Source organism: Pseudopodoces humilis, chromosome 23 (assembly GCF_049639895.1).
Source record: "Pseudopodoces humilis isolate 2021_Gansu_Grassland_sample_001 chromosome 23, ASM4963989v1, whole genome shotgun sequence".
NCBI classification, from domain to species: Eukaryota; Metazoa; Chordata; class Aves; order Passeriformes; family Paridae; genus Pseudopodoces; species Pseudopodoces humilis.
The window spans coordinates 8,719,248-8,738,224 of NC_142222.1; the positions used below are offsets into that span (position 1 = coordinate 8,719,248).

Genomic DNA, 18,977 nt, shown 5'->3' on the forward strand with positions numbered 1-18,977 from the left:
GGGAGTTCATCTCTTCTAGAGTCTGGTCTCACTCTGTGTAGTCAGTGAGATAAAAACCAAACTCCCTCAAATCTCTTATGGCCACTGGAGTTCAGAGCCTGCTCTCCCTTTCTGGATGGGGTCGGGTTCTTCTCCCCAGGAACAAGTGACAGGACAGAAGGAAACGGCCTCAAGTTGCACCAGGGGAGGTTTAGGTCGGGCACTGGGGAAGGTTTTCACTGTCCAGCCCCAAGTGGGACCCCAGTGGGGGTTTAGCAGATGGAGGGATGTGGCACTTGGGGACAGGGCTGGGATTTAAACCCAAAGTGCCGTGTCCCTGCCGTGGGTGCCAGCTCCATCCCGGTGTGGCTGCTCCCAGAACCTCACGGTGGGGCTGGGGCTCTGTGCCAAGGTATATAAATATTATATAAATATACATATCTATTTTATATATAAATATAAATAATAATATAAACATAATCTGCTCCACAGGGCAGACACTCAGCTCCCACTGGAGCCTGCATTTTCTCTACAGGAATAGACGCTGTTTTTCCACTGCTGCCTCCTCCCAAGCCCGAATCCCAGACTTGCCCAAGGTGCCTGGTATCCTGAGAACCTTTTCAAGAACTGTTAGGAATCAGAGTGTAGGGACTTCCATGCACTTCAAAGTATTCATTAATGAAAGTTTGGCTAAAGGAACATCTTAAAATAGAATTTGCAATCAGTGTGCTGTTTCCAAAAATGATATTTTTTTTTTTCCCCTTAAATCTCTTAAAATTTATTAGGTGGGCGTGAGCAAAAAGGTTGTCTCCAATAAAAAACTGGCTTTGTAATGATTAGCAGGGGCCCTGTATAATTTAAAATATTCTTTACAGTTTATAAATACGGGCTCATAAAAAGTGTAGATATAAAGAAGCTGTGACTTTAAGTCATTAGAAGCCCAATGGTTTGATAAAATAACAGGAAACAGACAATTTATTATGAGCAATCTCGGTAGCTCTGGATTATCTATAAAACTTTTATGGCCCTCCCCAAGTGGCAAGAGGCCATAAAACTTGCCTGAATGAGGGACTTGTTAATTTACTTGTTAAAGCAAATTAAAAATTTATAAGCGCTTTTAGGTAAATGAGATCTTCTCTCATTGCTGCCCTTGCGGGCTCAGGAGTCCTGGGAGGAAAGAAGTGGTTGCGCTCAAACATCACAGCAGAACAATAAAAGCTATTAAATTGGTTCAGTTTATTACTGCAGAGCCAGGCAGCTGTTGCCATGGTTTGCTGGGGGATGCCAGAGGTTGACAGCGTGGCATTTCTGTGCCCTTAAAAAGAAGGTGGAATAGCGTTGCCTTTCACCCAGGCAGCAGCTCCTCCCGAGCCTCGCTCCTTTTCCTCCTTCTCCATGCAGAGCTCTCAAAGCCAATCCTCAGCCTGTCACAGAAACCTCAACATCTCCCTCTGCCATTCCTTGTCTTGGCTGTTGTAAAATAAATTTAGGAGCACCAGCGAAACCTTCACAGTTTCAGATTGCTTAACCAGGGCGCTTAACAGCAAACGAAGTTTTGATTTAATTCGATGCTCCTGCTGTAACTAAAGGCAGTAGTGAGGAGGAAGGGCCTGGCAAGAACAACGGGGCTGTTGGGCATCTTTGAGCAATTTTGGAAGCTGTTAAAATGGATTGGAGAAGTGTTTCTCCCATCACTTCAACAACAGCTTCCTACAGCAGATGAGTTCCAGCTGTGGAAGTGTCATGAGGAGTTACACTTGGTCCCTGCAGCTCCAACTCAGAAAAAAACTGCTAAGGAGGAAAATTTCTGTAGAAAACTCTTAATATTTAGAAAAAGGCCTATTTCAGAAGAGGTTTTGAATGAGGAGAGATCTAAATCAAGGCACAGCGAACTAAACAAAGCCTCTCCTGAACAGTTCTATAAATTGTATCTGTACTTGTAACTACTTCTGTTCAGGAAATATCTTTTACCGATCTGGTATTATTTAGAAAAGAAGTTAACAGCACTTCCAGGAGAGAAATAGCAGCATAAATTCAAAAGGTTTGTGCTGAGAGCACTTCAGGTGATCCCTTCAGATATTTTCAGGTGTCTCAAGACTGGCACCCAGAAGTGAACCTGCCTAACCAGGCCACAGCTTTCAGCACCCATTTCATCCTTACCCATTTCACTTAATACGCATTTTGCATCAGTATGATTTATATAATTCTGTACTTCCAAATGGATATTGCAGGAGTTTCCCTTCAGAATAGGAAATAATCAAGAAATACGTGGAGTACATGGAGAAAGTCTGAAAGCGTGGTCTGCAGGAGGGGCTTGAAAGAATTGGGGCAATTTAGTTTTGAATGAGATAAATACTGAGATACTGGAGGTGCTGATAACAGTCTTCAAGCACAGGAAGGTGCTGCAGAGAGCAGAGAAATGTGTTGTGCATGTCCATGATGGGTGGAACAAGGGATGCAGTGGGGCTGTGAAGTTAACTCCTGCAGGGGCAGCAGTGCAGCTGCTTTCTTACCCAAGTCCTTTCTTACCTAACTACTGTTCTGGTTCCAGACTTTGGAAACCCACATTCCAAATAGGTTTGTGGGTGTTCTTAGCCTCTCTGGATCTGGGCTTAAACCTGTAATAGCCTATTATATAAAAAAAAGGGAAAAACGCAAATAGAGAGCTCACTGTGTTGGGCTGGGGTAGCTCAGGGTCTGCCTGGCAGGAGGGATGGGATGCAGGGACCTTCAGGGCTCAGAGGGCTGGGCTGGGTCTGCACCTTCCTCTCCTCTCTGTTTCTGTAGTGCTGAGACTCCTCAGCACTCAGGCTGCAGTGGGCAAGCCGAGCACTCAAATACTTGAGGCAGTGCTGCTCCAAAATCTTTATTTCCCATGTGGTTCTGCAGGCAGAGACAGATGTTCAGCAGGACACTTTTCCTTCACACTGCTAGACCAAACAAAAGCTTCCAATCTCCAGGAGTTCAAGTGCAGCAATCGTAATATTCTGGCACTTCCATCACTCAATACTTGTATTATAAATATTTCATGGAAAAACTGAATCATAAAAGTATTATTTTTGTAGTGTGCCAAGAGTAGATCCAGGCACTTGGAGCATAAAAAGTATGAAAGTCACATTTTAATATTGTGCTCTCCTCACTAAATACAGTGCTAGCCTGAAACTGTCTGACATATAAAAATAAGGCAAAGCCTCCAAGGTTTTTATATTAATGGTGGTTATAGAGCTAATGGTTACATGGCAAATTCCCAGTACAGACATTTCAGTGTGCACATTTCTCTGAAGCAGATATGACTGGCTGGAAAGGTCTCTTGAAATCCCATCTGGCATCTCCTGGGACCCCACTTCAGCCATATTTCACTGCCCCAAAAGTGGATATAAAATGAGCCAAGAGCTGACTGTCTTTCAGTGAGGTTACACCCCTGCCTCTGCTCAGCACATCGGAAACTCCCAGCCCTAATCCCCAAAATCTGTAGTGATGACAGTGCTTGAAGTCAAATTAATAATCTTCCATGTTCTTTCTTACCTAACTACTGTTCTGGTTCCAGATTTTGGAAACCCACATTCCAAATAGGTTTGTGGGTGTTCTTAGCCTCTCTGGATCTGGGCTTAAACCTGTAATAGCCTATTATATAAAAAAAAAAAAAAAGGAGAAAAAGCAAATACTGAGGCAGAGCCAGCTTTGTTCAGGCCGAGCCTTTGAGAAGGGTTCAGCCATTCAGAGCAGGGGTGGGATGGTTTTTTTGCTGTAGGTGGTCTGTTATGGAAGTTTCTATGGAAATATATAATTATTGTTGGAAGCACTTTGAGCCCAGAAGGTTTTTTCTGGTGTAAATTAGAGGGAGGGAGATGGAACAGGCACCAGCCCTTGGTGGGGCATCATTCTGCAGGTAGAAACCCCAGGTTCATGGCCCTGTTTGTTGAAGCAGTAACCAGAATGTCTCTTGTTCTACTTAACTGCAGTACAAACATTTCTTGGTGCACCATGAAATCCCCGCTGAACACCACAAAGTGAATCCAGGAGGCAGAGTCCTGCAGCTGGCTCCTTCCCTAAATCTATGTTTTCTCAAGGCTTTTTTCAATGTTTATTAGTTTAGCCTCGCAATTCCATGTTTACATAAATTACATGATTAAAAGCAAAACAGGAACGTGGACAGAATGTGGTTTCTGTTAAAATCATTCCCGGTTCCTTGCTAACTTAACCCTTTTGAAAACCAGAGACATTTAGGGAGGTGCCTATGTGTTTAATGCCCAGGGAGCCTGTGTTCCAGCCCCACAGGGAGGTGTTTGGAGTTATTCCTCAAGATATTTATTTATTGGCTTCATTCCTACAGTAGCCAGGCGATGACAACAAATACTGAATAACATCAGCCTTTTGCTGCACCCTGGGAACCAAGGGAAGGACTTGCCCTGGCTTAATTTCAATCATAACCTGTTAAATTGGGGAAAACCTGCAGAAAAAAAACTCATCAGCAGTTCTAAGCTGCATATCTGAAGAAGGAACACGGGAATTAGCTGGTATGGGGCATAGAGATATTTTTTACAGCAACTGGTGTTTGCATGGGTAGAGCTTTGATGAATCCTGCCCCATGTTCTTATCACAGATGAGCAAAGGAAATATAAATTGGAGGCTCATAAATATAGGATTCCCCTGTCCTTTGAAGAACTTTTTTTTCCATACAGTTTGCATGAGAATGCTTGTTTGATTTAAAAAAAAAAAAAAGGGTTTTTTTTGGCTGGGTTGTAAGTAACGTGTAAGGAACAGCATTTTAGGTAGGTGTCCTTTAAAGTAGCTAAAAAGGGACATGAGATCTGTGAGGGGTTAATTCCTATGTTCTAAATGAAAATGGAATTAGAAAATGAATTCCCCTCCAACATCTCCACTCAGTGTGCAGATCAAAGCCATCATAGGAGTAAATTTATGTCTGATAGCGTGGACGGTTTCAATGCACACTGGCGAAATATCATGCTGATTGCTGATTGAAAACAGTTGTTAATTCTCTACTTCACTAAATTCAGAGTGGAAAAACTTTCCTTAATAAAGAACAGATTGAAGAGAACCAAGACCTTACTGTGTGGAAATTAATGGCAGATGCATATACTGGTAGTTAAAATGTTTCATTAGATGTTAATGTCTTGCTGTGTTTTTAATTGTTCAGAAATTAGCCTCTAGAATATTAAAACCATCTGTTTGTTATCATGATGAAACAGAATACTTAAATAGTTATTAATTTTGTAGGGTTTTTTTTTTCCTTGTCTGCAAAACTTTGATCTGTTGAGATTTCAGTGGATGCTGGATGCAAAAGCGAAAAACAATTTTAAAACACCTTGGTGCCCCAAATCTCAGCATTTGCTGCCTGCCACCCATATTTTGCATGCCTGCTTTATTTCACAAATTATTATTCACCAAGGAGAAGTTGACGTGTTTTAGTGCATGGAAGGAGCGTGCTGATGCTTGCTGAGCCTGTATAATGCTTGATTTAAACTGTAATATGGTACTTTCTCACATGCTGATACTTAGTTTTTAAGTCTTGTGGGTCATTTTAAAGCTCAAATATTTCATAGCATGGAAAGGATTCCATGTTGATCTATCAGCACAGGGCTTTGTCTTCCTCCATTTCCAATCATTTACAGCTATTTTTTTTTTTTTTATTTTTTTTTTTTTTAAAGACTGAATTTTGGGGAAGTTGGGGGTTGATATTTATTTGTATCATCATTTCTGATGGGTTTTTTTAATCATGTAAATGAACAATAACGGGCTCCTGCAGGCCCTGACTCAGGTAAATATTCCTCTTTATGAGAGCATACATTGAAGCTATTTCTGGCATAACAGCAAAGATAAGCTGACTTTTATTTCCTCAGCTGAGGTGAATTTAAGTGAGTGCTGAAGTGCTGTCTGCTGGGGAGGCTGTAACATGTATGTACACACAGCTCTCCAGTGTGAAGAGCACGATTTATAATACATTTTGTAATGCTTGTTATACGTGACTTAAGTGTGAAAATTTATTCAGCAAGTCTAAACATTACTTAGAGAGCCATTAACATATCTTTCCAAGTGATTTTTGACCTTTTTCTGAATAAGCACTTTACAAATTATTAAATGCCAGGATGAGGATTAATTCAAGTAACCGTAATTTGATAGCAGTCCTCTATTATAGATTTTTTTGCACTTTTCTTGAAACAATAATAAAGCTCCACTTATCTAATATATGACTGTATTTTCGAGATGGGTAAGTTTGGTACAATTTTAAAGCACAGGTAAGTTAAATTTGGGGGTTTTATCAGTATAAGGTGCAGAAATAGTCTGTCAAGTATTTAAGGTGGACACCCAGTTCCCTCCATGGTTCTGCATGCCTTGAAGTCGGTGGCAGTCCTGCAGTTGTCCCTGGGGTTCTGGTGGCCACTGGGTCTTACCCTGATGCCACCTCTGTGCTGAGGCTGCCAGGCCAGGGCTGAGTCACACTGAATGATTTTCTGGCAGTGAACGTGGTTTTGCACTTGAGGCAAGCAGCTCATCAGATCTATCAAGCATTAAATCACCTTTGGTCACTGTTGACAGGGGACAGACTACAAGACTGATGAGGAGATTTTTTATTTATTTATTTATTTATTTTTACTTTTGCAAACAGGAGGACTCATTATTTCAATTGTCAAAGCAAGGTGAAAGCAGGGTGCTGCAATCTACTTTACATTATTGCTTGGGATGAGGGAGGAAGAGAGGTGTGCAAGAAGAAAAACGAAAATCTGAAATGCTGGGACAGCTGAGTGTGTTCAGAGCTTCCCTCCAAGCGCTGGGATGCCGACTCTGAGCAGAGCATCCCTCTGACAGGGTGGAGGTGCACCACAAGTGTTCCCCCAGTGGCACCTTGCCATCTGTCAGAACTAATCCAGATTTAAACAACTTCAACAATAGTTCCTCCCTTTGCTTTTCTCCTGAGTTATTTGTGATGACTAAACTCATCTCCACATCAATGACAGCTGCTAATGAATTCAGATGCTTCATTCCCTTCCCTTCTGTGCTGCTTCAAATAGATTTTCTTTGCCAGATACTTCAGTTTCCCTTTCCTTCTAACAAATTGGTACTGAGGTATATTGTTGTGACTTGTGCTTCTATCATTCAAGCAAGAGGAAAATACAATATGTATAGATGTGAGTTATATGTCAAAATGCTTTTACTCCCTCTCCCCCCGCCTTCCTTCACGTTATTAAATTATAGAGAAATACTATCATAATAGCCTCTTGGCCAAGTCACTGAGAGCAGAGTTATGGCTCCCTTGATAAATTGCAAAACATTATTAAGTTTTGCTCTTTGGGTTGAGAGTATTGGCATAAAAGGACATCAAGCCCAGTCAGATTGGTCTTGATTGCTGCTTAATTGCTGCTTGTTTGTGTTAGCGATCATGTGGTTTGATTGATCTTGCCCTGCTTTTGTCATTATTGTTACAACTTCCTAGTTTTCTCCTTGTACAGAGACCACAGGATGACTTTTAAGACTTGAATAATTTATCTAGCTGGGCAGTTAAACGACTTAAAATAGTATTAGAGTTTTATGCCAATAGCTCAACCTTCAAATCATTATTTGTGCAACCAAATTATTAAATATTTATTCTGGGTTTACATGGAACGATGAAATAACGGGGCTCCTTCACGTTAGCAGCGGTAAGCATCTCAAGGTTCATCCATGAATCCTGATACTTCCTCCTCTGAGACATTTATTTACTTCTGTAATGTCAGCTGGGTGTCACATCAGTGGTGTGCACGGAGAGAGGGAAGGATCGTGGTCACCGTGACTTCATCCAAGCCAGTGGCTACAGTCACTCTGCTCTTTCTCAGGCTGCTCCACCTCTGTGGATACTCCAGAAGATTTCAGCCCTTCTTGCATCTCCTTTGCACATGAGGAGCACCCATCCTGTGGGCTTGAAACAAGTGGAGCTCCACAGGAGCTACCTTGGGGTAATGTTTCCCCTCGTTAAAGCAGTGGAGGCTCTTAGCTGGATTTGTGGACAGTTCTAGAGCTGCAGTGCTGTTGGTATTTTTCAACCTGACCTGTTTGTTGTTTGTTCCATCATCTGATTGATCTGATCTTCTTACTTAAGTGTTCTTTCACTAAGTTACACATTTCAAAGGCAACCAGAGGTCTTCCTTAGAAAGTTGGATATCAGGCACTGGGCTCAGTGGGGTAATATTTCTGTTCTCTCCCCTTTCTGAAGATTCAGGTTAAAAGTGGTGTTTGCCTTCACTTTCCCACCTCACCTGACCTTTCGTGTAAGACAGAGACAGGAACTCGTCACAGGCCCAGGGCTGAGGCTGGATGGATGGATGGATGGATGGATGATGGATGGATGGATGGATGATGGATGGATGGATGGATGGATGATGGATGGATGGATGGATGGATGGATGGATGGATGGATGGATGATGGATGGATGGATGGATGATGGATGATGGATGGACGATGGATGGATGGATGATGGATGGATGATGGATGGATGGATGATGGATGATGGATGGATGGATGATGGATGGACGATGGATGGATGGAGGATGGATGGATGGATGGATGATGGATGGATGGATGGATGGATGGATGGATGGATGGATGGATGATGGATGGATGGATGATGGATGGATGGATGATGGATGGATGGATGGATGGATGGATGATGGATGGATGGATGATGGATGGATGGATGATGGATGGATGGATGGATGGATGGATGGATGGATGGATGGATGGATGGATGGATGGATGATGGATGGATGGATGGATGGATGGATGATGGATGGATGATGGATGGATGGATGGATGGATGGATGGATGGATGGATGGATGATGGATGATGGATGGATGGATGATGGATGGATGATGGATGGATGGATGGATGGATGGATGGATGGATGGATGATGGATGGATGATGGATGGATGGATGATGGATGGATGGATGGATGGATGGATGGATGGATGATGGATGGATGGATGGATGATGGATGGATGGATGGATGGATGATGGATGGATGATGGATGGATGGATGGATGGATGGATGGATGGATGGATGGATGGATGGATGATGGATGGATGGATGATGGATGGATGATGGATGATGGATGGATGATGGATGGATGGATGATGGATGGATGATGGATGGATGATGGATGGATGATGGATGGATGGATGATGGATGGATGATGGATGGATGGATGGATGGATGGATGATGGATGGATGGATGATGGATGGATGGATGGATGGATGGATGGATGGATGGATGATGGATGGATGGATGGATGGATGATGGATGATGGATGGATGATGGATGGATGATGGATGGATGATGGATGGATGATGGATGGATGATGGATGATGGATGGATGATGGATGGATGGATGGATGGATGATGGATGGATGATGGATGGATGATGGATGGATGGATGGATGGATGATGGATGGATGGATGATGGATGATGGATGATGGATGGATGGATGGATGGATGGATGAGTGGATGGATGGATGACGGATGGAGGATGGATGGATGGAGGATGGATGATGGATGGATGGAGGATGGATGGATGGATGGATGGATGATGGATGGATGGATGAGTGGATGGATGGATGGATGGATGGGCATGTGGATGGATGGATATCCATGCAGACAAGGATGGCACTCCTGTGGCACAACCCATCAGTGTTTCTCAGAGGTGGTTTTTAACCAAAGCCTAGTTTCCCTCACATGGGGCCTAGGGAGGCCCTGGAAGTGCAGGCTCAGAGCAGGGCTGGGAGGGCTCTTGGGAGGGCAGAGAGGTCCCACCCTGGCTGCAGCAGCTCTGGCTGTCCCCAGCAGCTGGAGCCTGGCTCCTCATCCCGCTCCACTCCCAGCCCGGGCTGTGCAGGCTGCTTGCACAGATTGATTGGTACAATGGAGAGCTTTGCAAGGTGTAATTTTAAAGGCCATGTTTCTCACTGTGCAGCCATTAAAATGCAAAGGGTCAGGAGAAGCCTATATTTTTTTGCAATTCAGCTTTTGAAGTGTGCTGAAATACGCTTCATTTGCTGCAATTGCCAACAGCTTGCTGTTTCATACCACTCTTAACAGGAGCTGGGGAACAGAGCGAGTCTGTTACACTTTCTGTGGTGTATAATGTATGTATGATTCTGGGGTGTGATGAGTTTATGCCAAATTTATCTTTGATTTCTGTATAAACAGCACAGAAAAAAAAATGATGGGCTGCATTCTCTGTGAAACTTAGATAAAACAGAGCTCCAGACCTCCTTCAGAGTACCTTCTGTGTGCTGTGGATCCAAGGTTGCCCAAGCATATAATGAAGGAGAAGGGGATCTGGAAATAAATGCCTGTTTCTTTCTCCCCCACCCCCGCCTGGTGAGGATGGGTTTTTTTCTTTTTTTTTTCTGTTTATTCTTAGCCTGTGTTGCCTCGGCTCCTGCTCCTGCCAGCAGAGCCCCATCACTCACTGTGTCTGCAATAGCAATGCTAAATAGCCAAATTCTCCCCAGGAGCACAGGGGGGGAGCTCTGCTCCTTTGGTGGATCTCTCCCACTTAAGGCTGTAGGGAATGAGCTCCTCTACTCCAATTTATTGAGCAAGTGCAGCAGCAGACTCTGGATCAGCTCAGGAAATGACCAGCAGTGCTGTAGAATAAGTGAGTTAAAGACACCCTTGTTCTGTATCATCGAGCTGATTAGAAAATTGTTTGTATTTATTTGCTCAATTTAGATTTTTTATTTTTTTTTTTTGTCAACAGGGAATTGAAAGAATGTACATGTGTTTGTACATGGTTTTTTTCATAAAAAGAGTTTTGGAACAGAAAAATTACGTTTTCTTCTAATTAAAGGTAGGAAGGAAACAAAACACAATATGTTGTCTTTGTTGGTTTACCTCACTTTTACCATACAAGTAAGCAAGCTCCATTTCTGGTGGGGATGTCAGATCCCAGGATGAAGGCATGTAGGCCTGGATCCTCAGAAGCTGGAAATTTCTTGGAGCATCTGCACTGCTTGTCATAAGATTGTATATCAAGAGGTAAACAGAGAGCCTCTCCTAATGTTTTATTGTACCTCTCAGGTAACGAGATTTTTCTTCTGTGAGGTGAAAAATGTCTTTGTATTAATGATGTTCAGAGTCCACACACGGTGTGAATCCTTTTTTTCATATTTACTGCCTAACCTGGTGTGCTGTAAATATTCCTCCTCCTCGTTATCTCTCCTCTGATTGCTTTCCTTGTGCTGCTCCCCATTCTGGCAGTCGTGGTGTGCATGGCCCTGTTAGAAATGCAGTGGAGAGGTTTTGCCCCAGACCCCAACCACTGTGTTGAACCATTTGTGACCTGGGAGTGCTGGATAAGGAGTATTTGTCTAACTTCTGTCAGTAGCAGGAGAGACAGAAATAGAAGTTTTGTAATGACAGCTGTTAACCATGATTGAAATCAGAAATAACAACCCTTGATTTACACCGGGTTTTTTTTTGGTTATTTCTTGCTATGCAGTTCCCCTTTTATTTGTTTTCATACAGCCAGATTTGTTCTTGATCATTGATAAAACATGTTTTCTTTGCAATCTGATGTTCAGTTCTGCATGAAACCCGCTGCTGCTCTTTCCTGGCTGCTGAAGCCACTTCAGGGCTGGGTTTTTTGGGCAGGGCAGGGGCTGGCCTGGGGCTGCTGGTGCAGCTTGGCCACTCGGGATGTCAGTGCCCTGCCTGGGGTCTGGGGATGGCCCAGCACACCTGGGCTGTGCTGGGATAACTGGGATAACTGGGATAACTGGGATAACCGGGGTCCCCCTGTTATCTCCTCTCCCAGGCTGGCGCTCCCGGGCCTTTGGAGCAGTTTGTGCTCGTCTGCATTGTCTGATTTGTCTGTGATTCTGTGTGTGCCTCGCTGGGGAACAGGGTGTGCCTGCCAGAAGGGACAACAATTCCCATTCCTGAGTCCTGTTCCATGCTGGGAAAAGCCCAGGGAGCAAATGGAGGCAGGCCCTGGGGAGCAGGTGGAAACATGTGTGTGCTGTGCCCTGCTCAGGAGCGGGGTCATGTACCTGCTGGGGATTTTGTACCTGCTGGGGATTTTGTACCTGCTGGGGATTTTGGGGCTTTGAAGCGTTCCCAATGGCACATGTAGGGTCAGCTGAGCTGAGCTAGGGAACAGCAGGGAACAGAACTCACCCAGGCTGGAGCTGGGACAGCCTTTGCCAAAGCTGTACAAATAAAGAGCGACAGGCAGAAGTGAAAGCCTGGAATTCTCCTCCCCACAGCAGGGCTCTGCCATCTCTCAGGGAGCAGGGCTCCCCTTCCTTTAGGACTCTGCTGAAGGCTCAGCTTGCTGGCTGTGCTGTAACAGGGAGAGGTGTTAGTATTCATAGCTTTAAAGTATAATGTAGTGAAATAATCCTTTAATTCCATATGGCGTAGAAGCTCAGGCACCTCGAAACTGTACTATAGATTTACTGCTGCCAAATGGTGTGGGGTTTTAAAATTAAAATACATTTTAAAATAAAAAAGCTCAGGAGAGCCACATTAGGGTGTTTTTGACATGATATACAAGCTCTGTGAAAAAGGCTTTTGCCAAATTCTCAGAGGGTTTATTTATTTTGCTTTTTGTTATGTGCTACTATGGAATTATCTAAAGTGGCTTAGGGACCCAGCACAGCCAACTGTGGTCCCAAGAGGATGATGCTCCCTGAAGTCTGGGGCTCAGCTGCCCTTCCATCCTCCCTTACACCTCTTAACATGATTGACTCTGTGTCCTTCCTTCTTTTTCTGTCTGAGGGAAGAGCCCTGCTGTCATGGATTACCCTCAGGGGTGTTCTGTGGCTCCTGTGCCCCTCCTCTCACATCACAGAAATGTCTGGCTGGCACAGTAACTCTGGCACTGCTCCTCTAGGTCTGTCCTGCTCCTGAGCCTGAGAGTTCAGCTCTGCTTCACCCTGTGACAGTGAATGGCAGAGGGAGCACAGCACAGAGCTGCTTTCCCTGGACACAGATGAATATTCAGCTTGCACTTTCACAAAGTAGGGCTGAGTGTCTCCCTGCTGCAAAAATAGTTCTGTTGGATTCCAAGTCACCTGAAAACCTCTCTGTGGGCTGAGAGAAGAGTTCCTGTTAGCACTTGCTGTGGCAGCAGTTTTATGTTGATGTTTCTGCATCTATTTTGGTTTATCCATAATTTCTGGGTGGTTTCTGTGTGGCCTTCAGGCCTGAGCAAGTCTTTCTTTCTCCATTAAATGGTCACTCTTGGTGTTCTATATCTTGTGCCTCTCCTCTCCGTGCTCTCAGTGACCCTCTCACGGTCTGGAAACCGTCCTGATAGAGAAATCCCCCAGAGTCCAGTTTTGGAGAGTAGGGAAGACTATTCCTCTCACTTTTTGGGGAAGGAATCAGAAATAAATCCCTCTGTTGAACCCCAGCCCAGCCCTCAGCCAGCAGCCACCCTTCCAAATCTGCTTTTTGGTCTTTTCCTTTAATAGAAATGTAGTTACAACTTTATTCAGTTTCTTCTTGACTTGTGGTGCCCTCCAGCAGGTTCAAAGGCATTACAAACTAACAAGTTGTGTAGTGAAAGATTTAAAAAAATGCAATGCTAAGAATGACCAAAAACTGGAAAAGTTTAGGAGCTGTGCCCCAGGGTTGAGTCCTGTGTTGTTCAGCCTGGGCAAGTGTTCTTGTGGTGCTTTTTTTGCATGTACCCCATCTCTCTCTAGGGGAGTCCCTGAGACTCTGCAGACTCCTTGTGAGTCAGAGACACTCTGAGTTTTAGGCTTTTGGGCTTTCAGTCTGGAAAATGTCTGTATTTCCTCTTTGTGAGACCTTTTAGGTGGATCCCTTCCCAGATAAAACTGATTTTAGGGCTCCTGTGTTTAGGGTGATGCACCAGGTGCACACAGTGTAACTAAAGATCCAGTCTGTTATCTGTGCACCTTTTTAGCAGCACTCTGTTATTTCAGCATTGTTTTAAGCAGTTGAGTCTGTGCAAAGATCAGATTGAAATGAAATGACCCATGGCCTGTCCACATTTAGTGTTCTCATGTGCATTTGAGTGTGACTTTAGGTTCTTAAGAGAAGACAACGGGCACATTTCCATGCTTTATTTTTTTAATTTAACACAGATTGATGGGTTCTGGAATAAAATGTAAACCCTCAACAATTTGGCAAGTGGAGAAACTCAACTTGGAAAAAAAGAGAGGAAAATATGGAAAGCTTATAAATCTTAACTTGGACTTATTCCTGAGTTAGCTGTCTAGTCCATGAAGTTCATTTTTTTCCTATGGAGTTTCAGGCTCAGATATCTTCATCATTCTCTCTTACTCCTTGTAAATTGTGTCTAGAAAAATGACACCTGCTGGGTTTTTCTTCTCTTCTCTGTAAGTAGCTGGAATTTGTGATGTAGAAGAATTATAAAACTGGGCTGTTATGATTAGTTAGCAAATAACTAATGTGTGAAGATCGTGTACAAACTAAATTTGGGCTCTAGAAATAAAATCTGAGGCTGGAAAAAATAATTCTTAACACCCCACTTGCAATAGGAGTTTTTCCATCATTGGGCAGATGTTGACAAAAGACCAAGCCAGGGAAACTTGATCCATTTTTCCTTTGGGTGGTTAAATTTTAAACTTGGGACCCTAAAATTACAGGACACGAAGGTCCTAGATAAGATCAGTCAGTTTTATATGAAGTGTAAGACTTGTTGAATTTGTCATCCTCCCCTCTGCCTCCAAGAACTGCTCCCAAGATCTCCTAGATCTGACTGATAAACCCTTCCATTGGAAATAAAAATCATTTTACTGGAAGCCTTCTGGCTGAGCTGTGGAATATTTAGATTATTTATTGAATTGTGAGTATCTGACAAATAGCTCTGGTCCTTCTGCTACATTTTCTTTGAGCTGAGAGAACGCCTGTGCCATTTTTGCAGCTGTGCTCACGCATTGCAGCTCAGTTGTGCGTTGGAACTTCTCGTTTCATGGACTTTATGTCCTTACTTTGATTTGACTGATGTTGTTTAGAAGTTGTTTAGAGTAGCAGGCAGTGTGGTTCAGAGCTGGTCCAGCAAAAGCAAGGCTCCTCTGGAGGGGTGATCTCTTCTTCTCCTGGGGAGACTGCCAGTGATCTCAGATCCTCAATGCTGCAATGAGGGAGGAGCTGCAAAGGGATGGGAACTCTAAAAGCTTCATCCATGGCAGAAATACCTTGAGAAGCCTGAAAGTTTCCCAGATGAAGGTGTCAGACTGTGATCTCCCTGGGACACGGGTGTTGTGCTGACCAGGACCCCGTGTCCGCGGTGTCCCTGGGGCCGTGCCCGGGCACCGGGGCTGGGCAGAGCCACGGGGCTTGAGAAGGCTCCCAGGAGAGTGGGACAAGGGCACTCAGCTGAACCAGGCTCAACTCCTGCTCTCTTTGTGTTTCCTGCAGCTCAAGCCAGGCCAGAACAGCTGCCGAGACAGCGACAGCGAGAGCGCCAGCGGCGAGTCCAAGGGCTTCCACCGGAGCAGCTCCCGGGAAAGGCTCAGCGATGTAAGTGCAGCTCCTGAGGCTGAGGAACTCGGGGAACCCTGCTGGAGCCCCCCTCGGGCTGCAGGCACAGCAGGGTTTAGTTTCTGGGTTGGTTTGTTGCTGAAATCTCCTTCCCTTTGGGGGTTTGGGAGAGGAAGAGGTAACTTGGGTCTCCCGCCCCGGTTCAGTAAACTTCTCAAAGTTTGGTACAATGTCTTTCTGTGTGCAAACACTCAGCTCTTTGGAAACAGTTGAAGGGCATTTAATGAAGTTAAAATGTTCTGCATAGCTGAGAAGTGAGATGGCCTGTTTTTACCCCAAGGGGTGGAGGAGAAGAATGTATTTCTTTGGGCTACGTACTGTCTTTATGAGAAGTGTCTGAGTGTCTAGAGAGACTCGGTTGACTTCTATATAATGAATTGATATAACATGGCCAACAATAGCATAAGCTCTGCCTTTATTGCTCTACCTAAAGTGCTGTGGAAGGGCCTGAGATGGAGAGTGTTTTTCTCCATGGGAAATGCTGGTCCTTCAGCGAGTGACACGCATGGCTTGTTCTGACAGAGCAATGACTACAGAAATCTTTCTGTTGCTGCAATTAGATTACTATTTATTATGTGTACCACCACAATCCTTGAGTGTTTTATTCATGGCTCTGTGTCCTCTGTGCCACATGCTTAACAGCACAGAATATAAAGGAAGCCCTGTCCCAGAAGAGGATCTAAATTGGGGATTTTGTAGGTCAGATCCTTTGCTGGTAAAAGCATGGATAGCTACATCAGTCAGCCCAATTTGTACCAGGCAGCAATCTGGCCCTGCTTTTAACTAACCCACGTTTTGGAAATGGGGATTTTATCAATAGCATGTCTGTGTAGATTTGGATGACAGATACCAGATGGTGTCCTCTATAGGCCAATCCAATAAAACTGAACTGAGCAGGCATTAAAAGAAATACCTTTGTAAAGGATACATTTCGTTGTGCAAATTTAAGCCTGAAGGCACACAGCTAGCAATTTTTGCTGAATTGTGCATATCACTGGAACAGATGCCTGATTTTTTTTCTTTTCTCTGTGAAAGTGTGAAATCTGTAGCACTCTCTCTCCACATCCCTTTGTCACATTGTTTTAGAGGTCCATTTCTTCCCCAGAGCCAACCTTTATGGGTTACATTCAGCAAAACACTTCAGAGCTGGCCCTTCATAGCTGTCAGCTGAGGTCAGTCTCAGGGCTGTAAGATCTCTTTGGAAGAGGACAGTAAAACCAGAGGAGTAAGGAAATGCTCTGTGCAGGTAGCAGTGGATGGCAGCTGGATGTCAGCCTGTCACCATCATCATCCTGGCTTGTCTGAGCCCTGGAAGTCACTGCAACCAACTTCACAATTCCACAGCACCTTCCAGCAAAAAAATTCACAGCTCCTTACAAACATGGTTTTAATTCAGCTTTGTCATTCCCTTGCCAGGTACTGAGTGGAGAGCTCTGAGGTTTATTTGGCTTCTCAGCAGCTCACAGCATTGCACTGCCAGACCTGGCAGTGAGAGCAGAGTCCTGGTTCCCCTTGCACCCCATCAAATCCAGTTTTTCTCTGATGTTTTTACAGTACTTTTCCTTTGTCTCAGCACTGTGGCAAATTAAAAGGAAGTAAAGAGCAAATACAACTTCCCTAGTACACCCAGGAGAGGACAGAGGGATTCACAGGTTGCTCAAAAGAAACGCAATGTAAATATATGTGGAGATGTATATTTTAAAGTGCCATACATAATTTATGTTTTGCTTAATAAGTAAAGTTCCTTTATGCTTTGATAATTCATTGCAGTACAAGCATGTCTCTCTGGCCTGGTATTAACCAGTTCAGCTGAGATTTGAAAAACAAGATGAGGCTCTCAGTGTGCCTGGGTGTGTGGTGGCCTTCCCCAGGCTCCTGCAGTTCAGGGCTGTCCATCCCCTTTCCCCCTTCCCAAAATCAGTTCAGGGCTGTCCATCCCCTTTCCCCCTTCCCAAAATCAGTTCAGAGCTGTCCATCCCCTTTCCCCTCTCCCAAAATCAGTTCAGAGCTGTCCATCCCCTTTCCCCCTTCCCAAAATCAGTTCAGGGCTGTCCATCCCCTTTCCCCTCTCCCAAAATCAGTTCAGGGCTGTCCATCCCCTTTCCCCTCTCCCAAAATCAGTTCAGGGCTGTCCATCCCCTTTCCCCTCTCCCAAAATCAGTTCAGGGCTGTCCATCCCCTTTCCCCCTTCCCAAAATCAGTTCAGGGCTGTCCATCCCCTTTCCCCCTTCCCAAAATCAGTTCAGGGCTGTCCATCCCCTTTCCCCTTTCCCAAAATCAGTTCAGAGCTGTCCATCCCCTTTCCCCCTTCCCAAAATCAGTTCAGGGCTGTCCATCCCCTTTTCTCTCTCCCAGATCAGACACCCTGTGTGCTGAAATGACAGTATCTTCCAAATGGTTATTTTAAATAATACTTTTTGAAGAAGTCAGATGTCTGATGATACCCACTATTACTGCCCAGAAAAATCTATAGTAAGTTACCTCTGCAGCTTTGCTTCTGTTCTTACAGCTATTTTCTCAGAAAAAAAATATGCAAAAACTTGTGTAGCCAACAGAAGATAGAACAAAAAATACAAAACATTGCAGGCAGATGAACCATGGGGTGAGAAAGCAAATTTTGGCCACGAACAATGAATCTCCACTATTGTGTCCTGGCAGCCCTGTAAGACTAAGCATGGTTCCTGTATGGAAATAAGGCTGGTGAGTGGAGTGCAGTTTCTCCAGGTGGATGATCCACTTTCCCATCCCCAGGAAAGTTTGAGCAGGCTGGAGAAACAGGAATGACTGAGCTTCACAGGCCTCAGTGCAGGGCCAGAGTGAGAGCTCAGTGACAGCTGCAGAACGAGGGAGAGGGGATAATGAATATCCAGCTGCAAACTGACATGTCAGTGGCTTCATTCCCTCTCCTGCCAGGTATCTTTCAACTCTGCCTATTGTAAATGTACCTGCAGTCCTTGGATAATGCAGAGTGATGCAAAGTGTGTTTACAAGGGGTGACTCCTTTCCAGGCTAATGAGATCCAAGCAGGTAATTTGCAGCATTTGTGAGAGGTAAAAATGAAAAGAAGGTAATTCAATGAAAAGCCCATGTTAAACAGGAGACTTTTTTCATAATGAGGCTTGAAATAGCATCAGACAGTAGGAAGGGGGATATCCTCTGTTCTTGTCAGATGCAATGCAGTGAGACTGATTTCTGTCAACTCCTCTCTTTGTCCTCGCCTGGCACACGTGTGCACACACCCCCACCCCTCTGCAAGAGAACATAATTAGCAGAGAATTTGACCTCTGCTAGATTAGGGGTAATGATTGCTCAGATGCTCCAGTGCAAGCAGTGCCTTGATCCAGCTCCCCCTCTGAATTTCATAAACCCATGGCTCTCTGCCTTTCTCCCCTATATAGGTTTTTTTTTAGGAATGACAACTTGTTTTTTTCCTTTATGGGCAGAGGTAGCTCCAGGGG

At 44.3% G+C, this 18,977-nt stretch overlaps 1 protein-coding gene across 7 annotated transcripts in view; it reads left to right on the top strand.

Moving 5' to 3' along the window:
* Window positions 1–18,977, top strand: part of AUTS2 (activator of transcription and developmental regulator AUTS2) — a 663,646-nt gene that overhangs the window by 284,082 nt on the left and 360,587 nt on the right. For all 7 annotated transcript variants that reach the window (XM_088066212.1, XM_088066213.1, XM_088066215.1 and 4 more), the window contains one exon: window positions 15,397–15,498. In XM_088066212.1, the coding sequence (XP_087922338.1) occupies window positions 15,397–15,498 (102 nt within the window). The remainder of the gene's footprint in view (window positions 1–15,396; window positions 15,499–18,977) is intronic.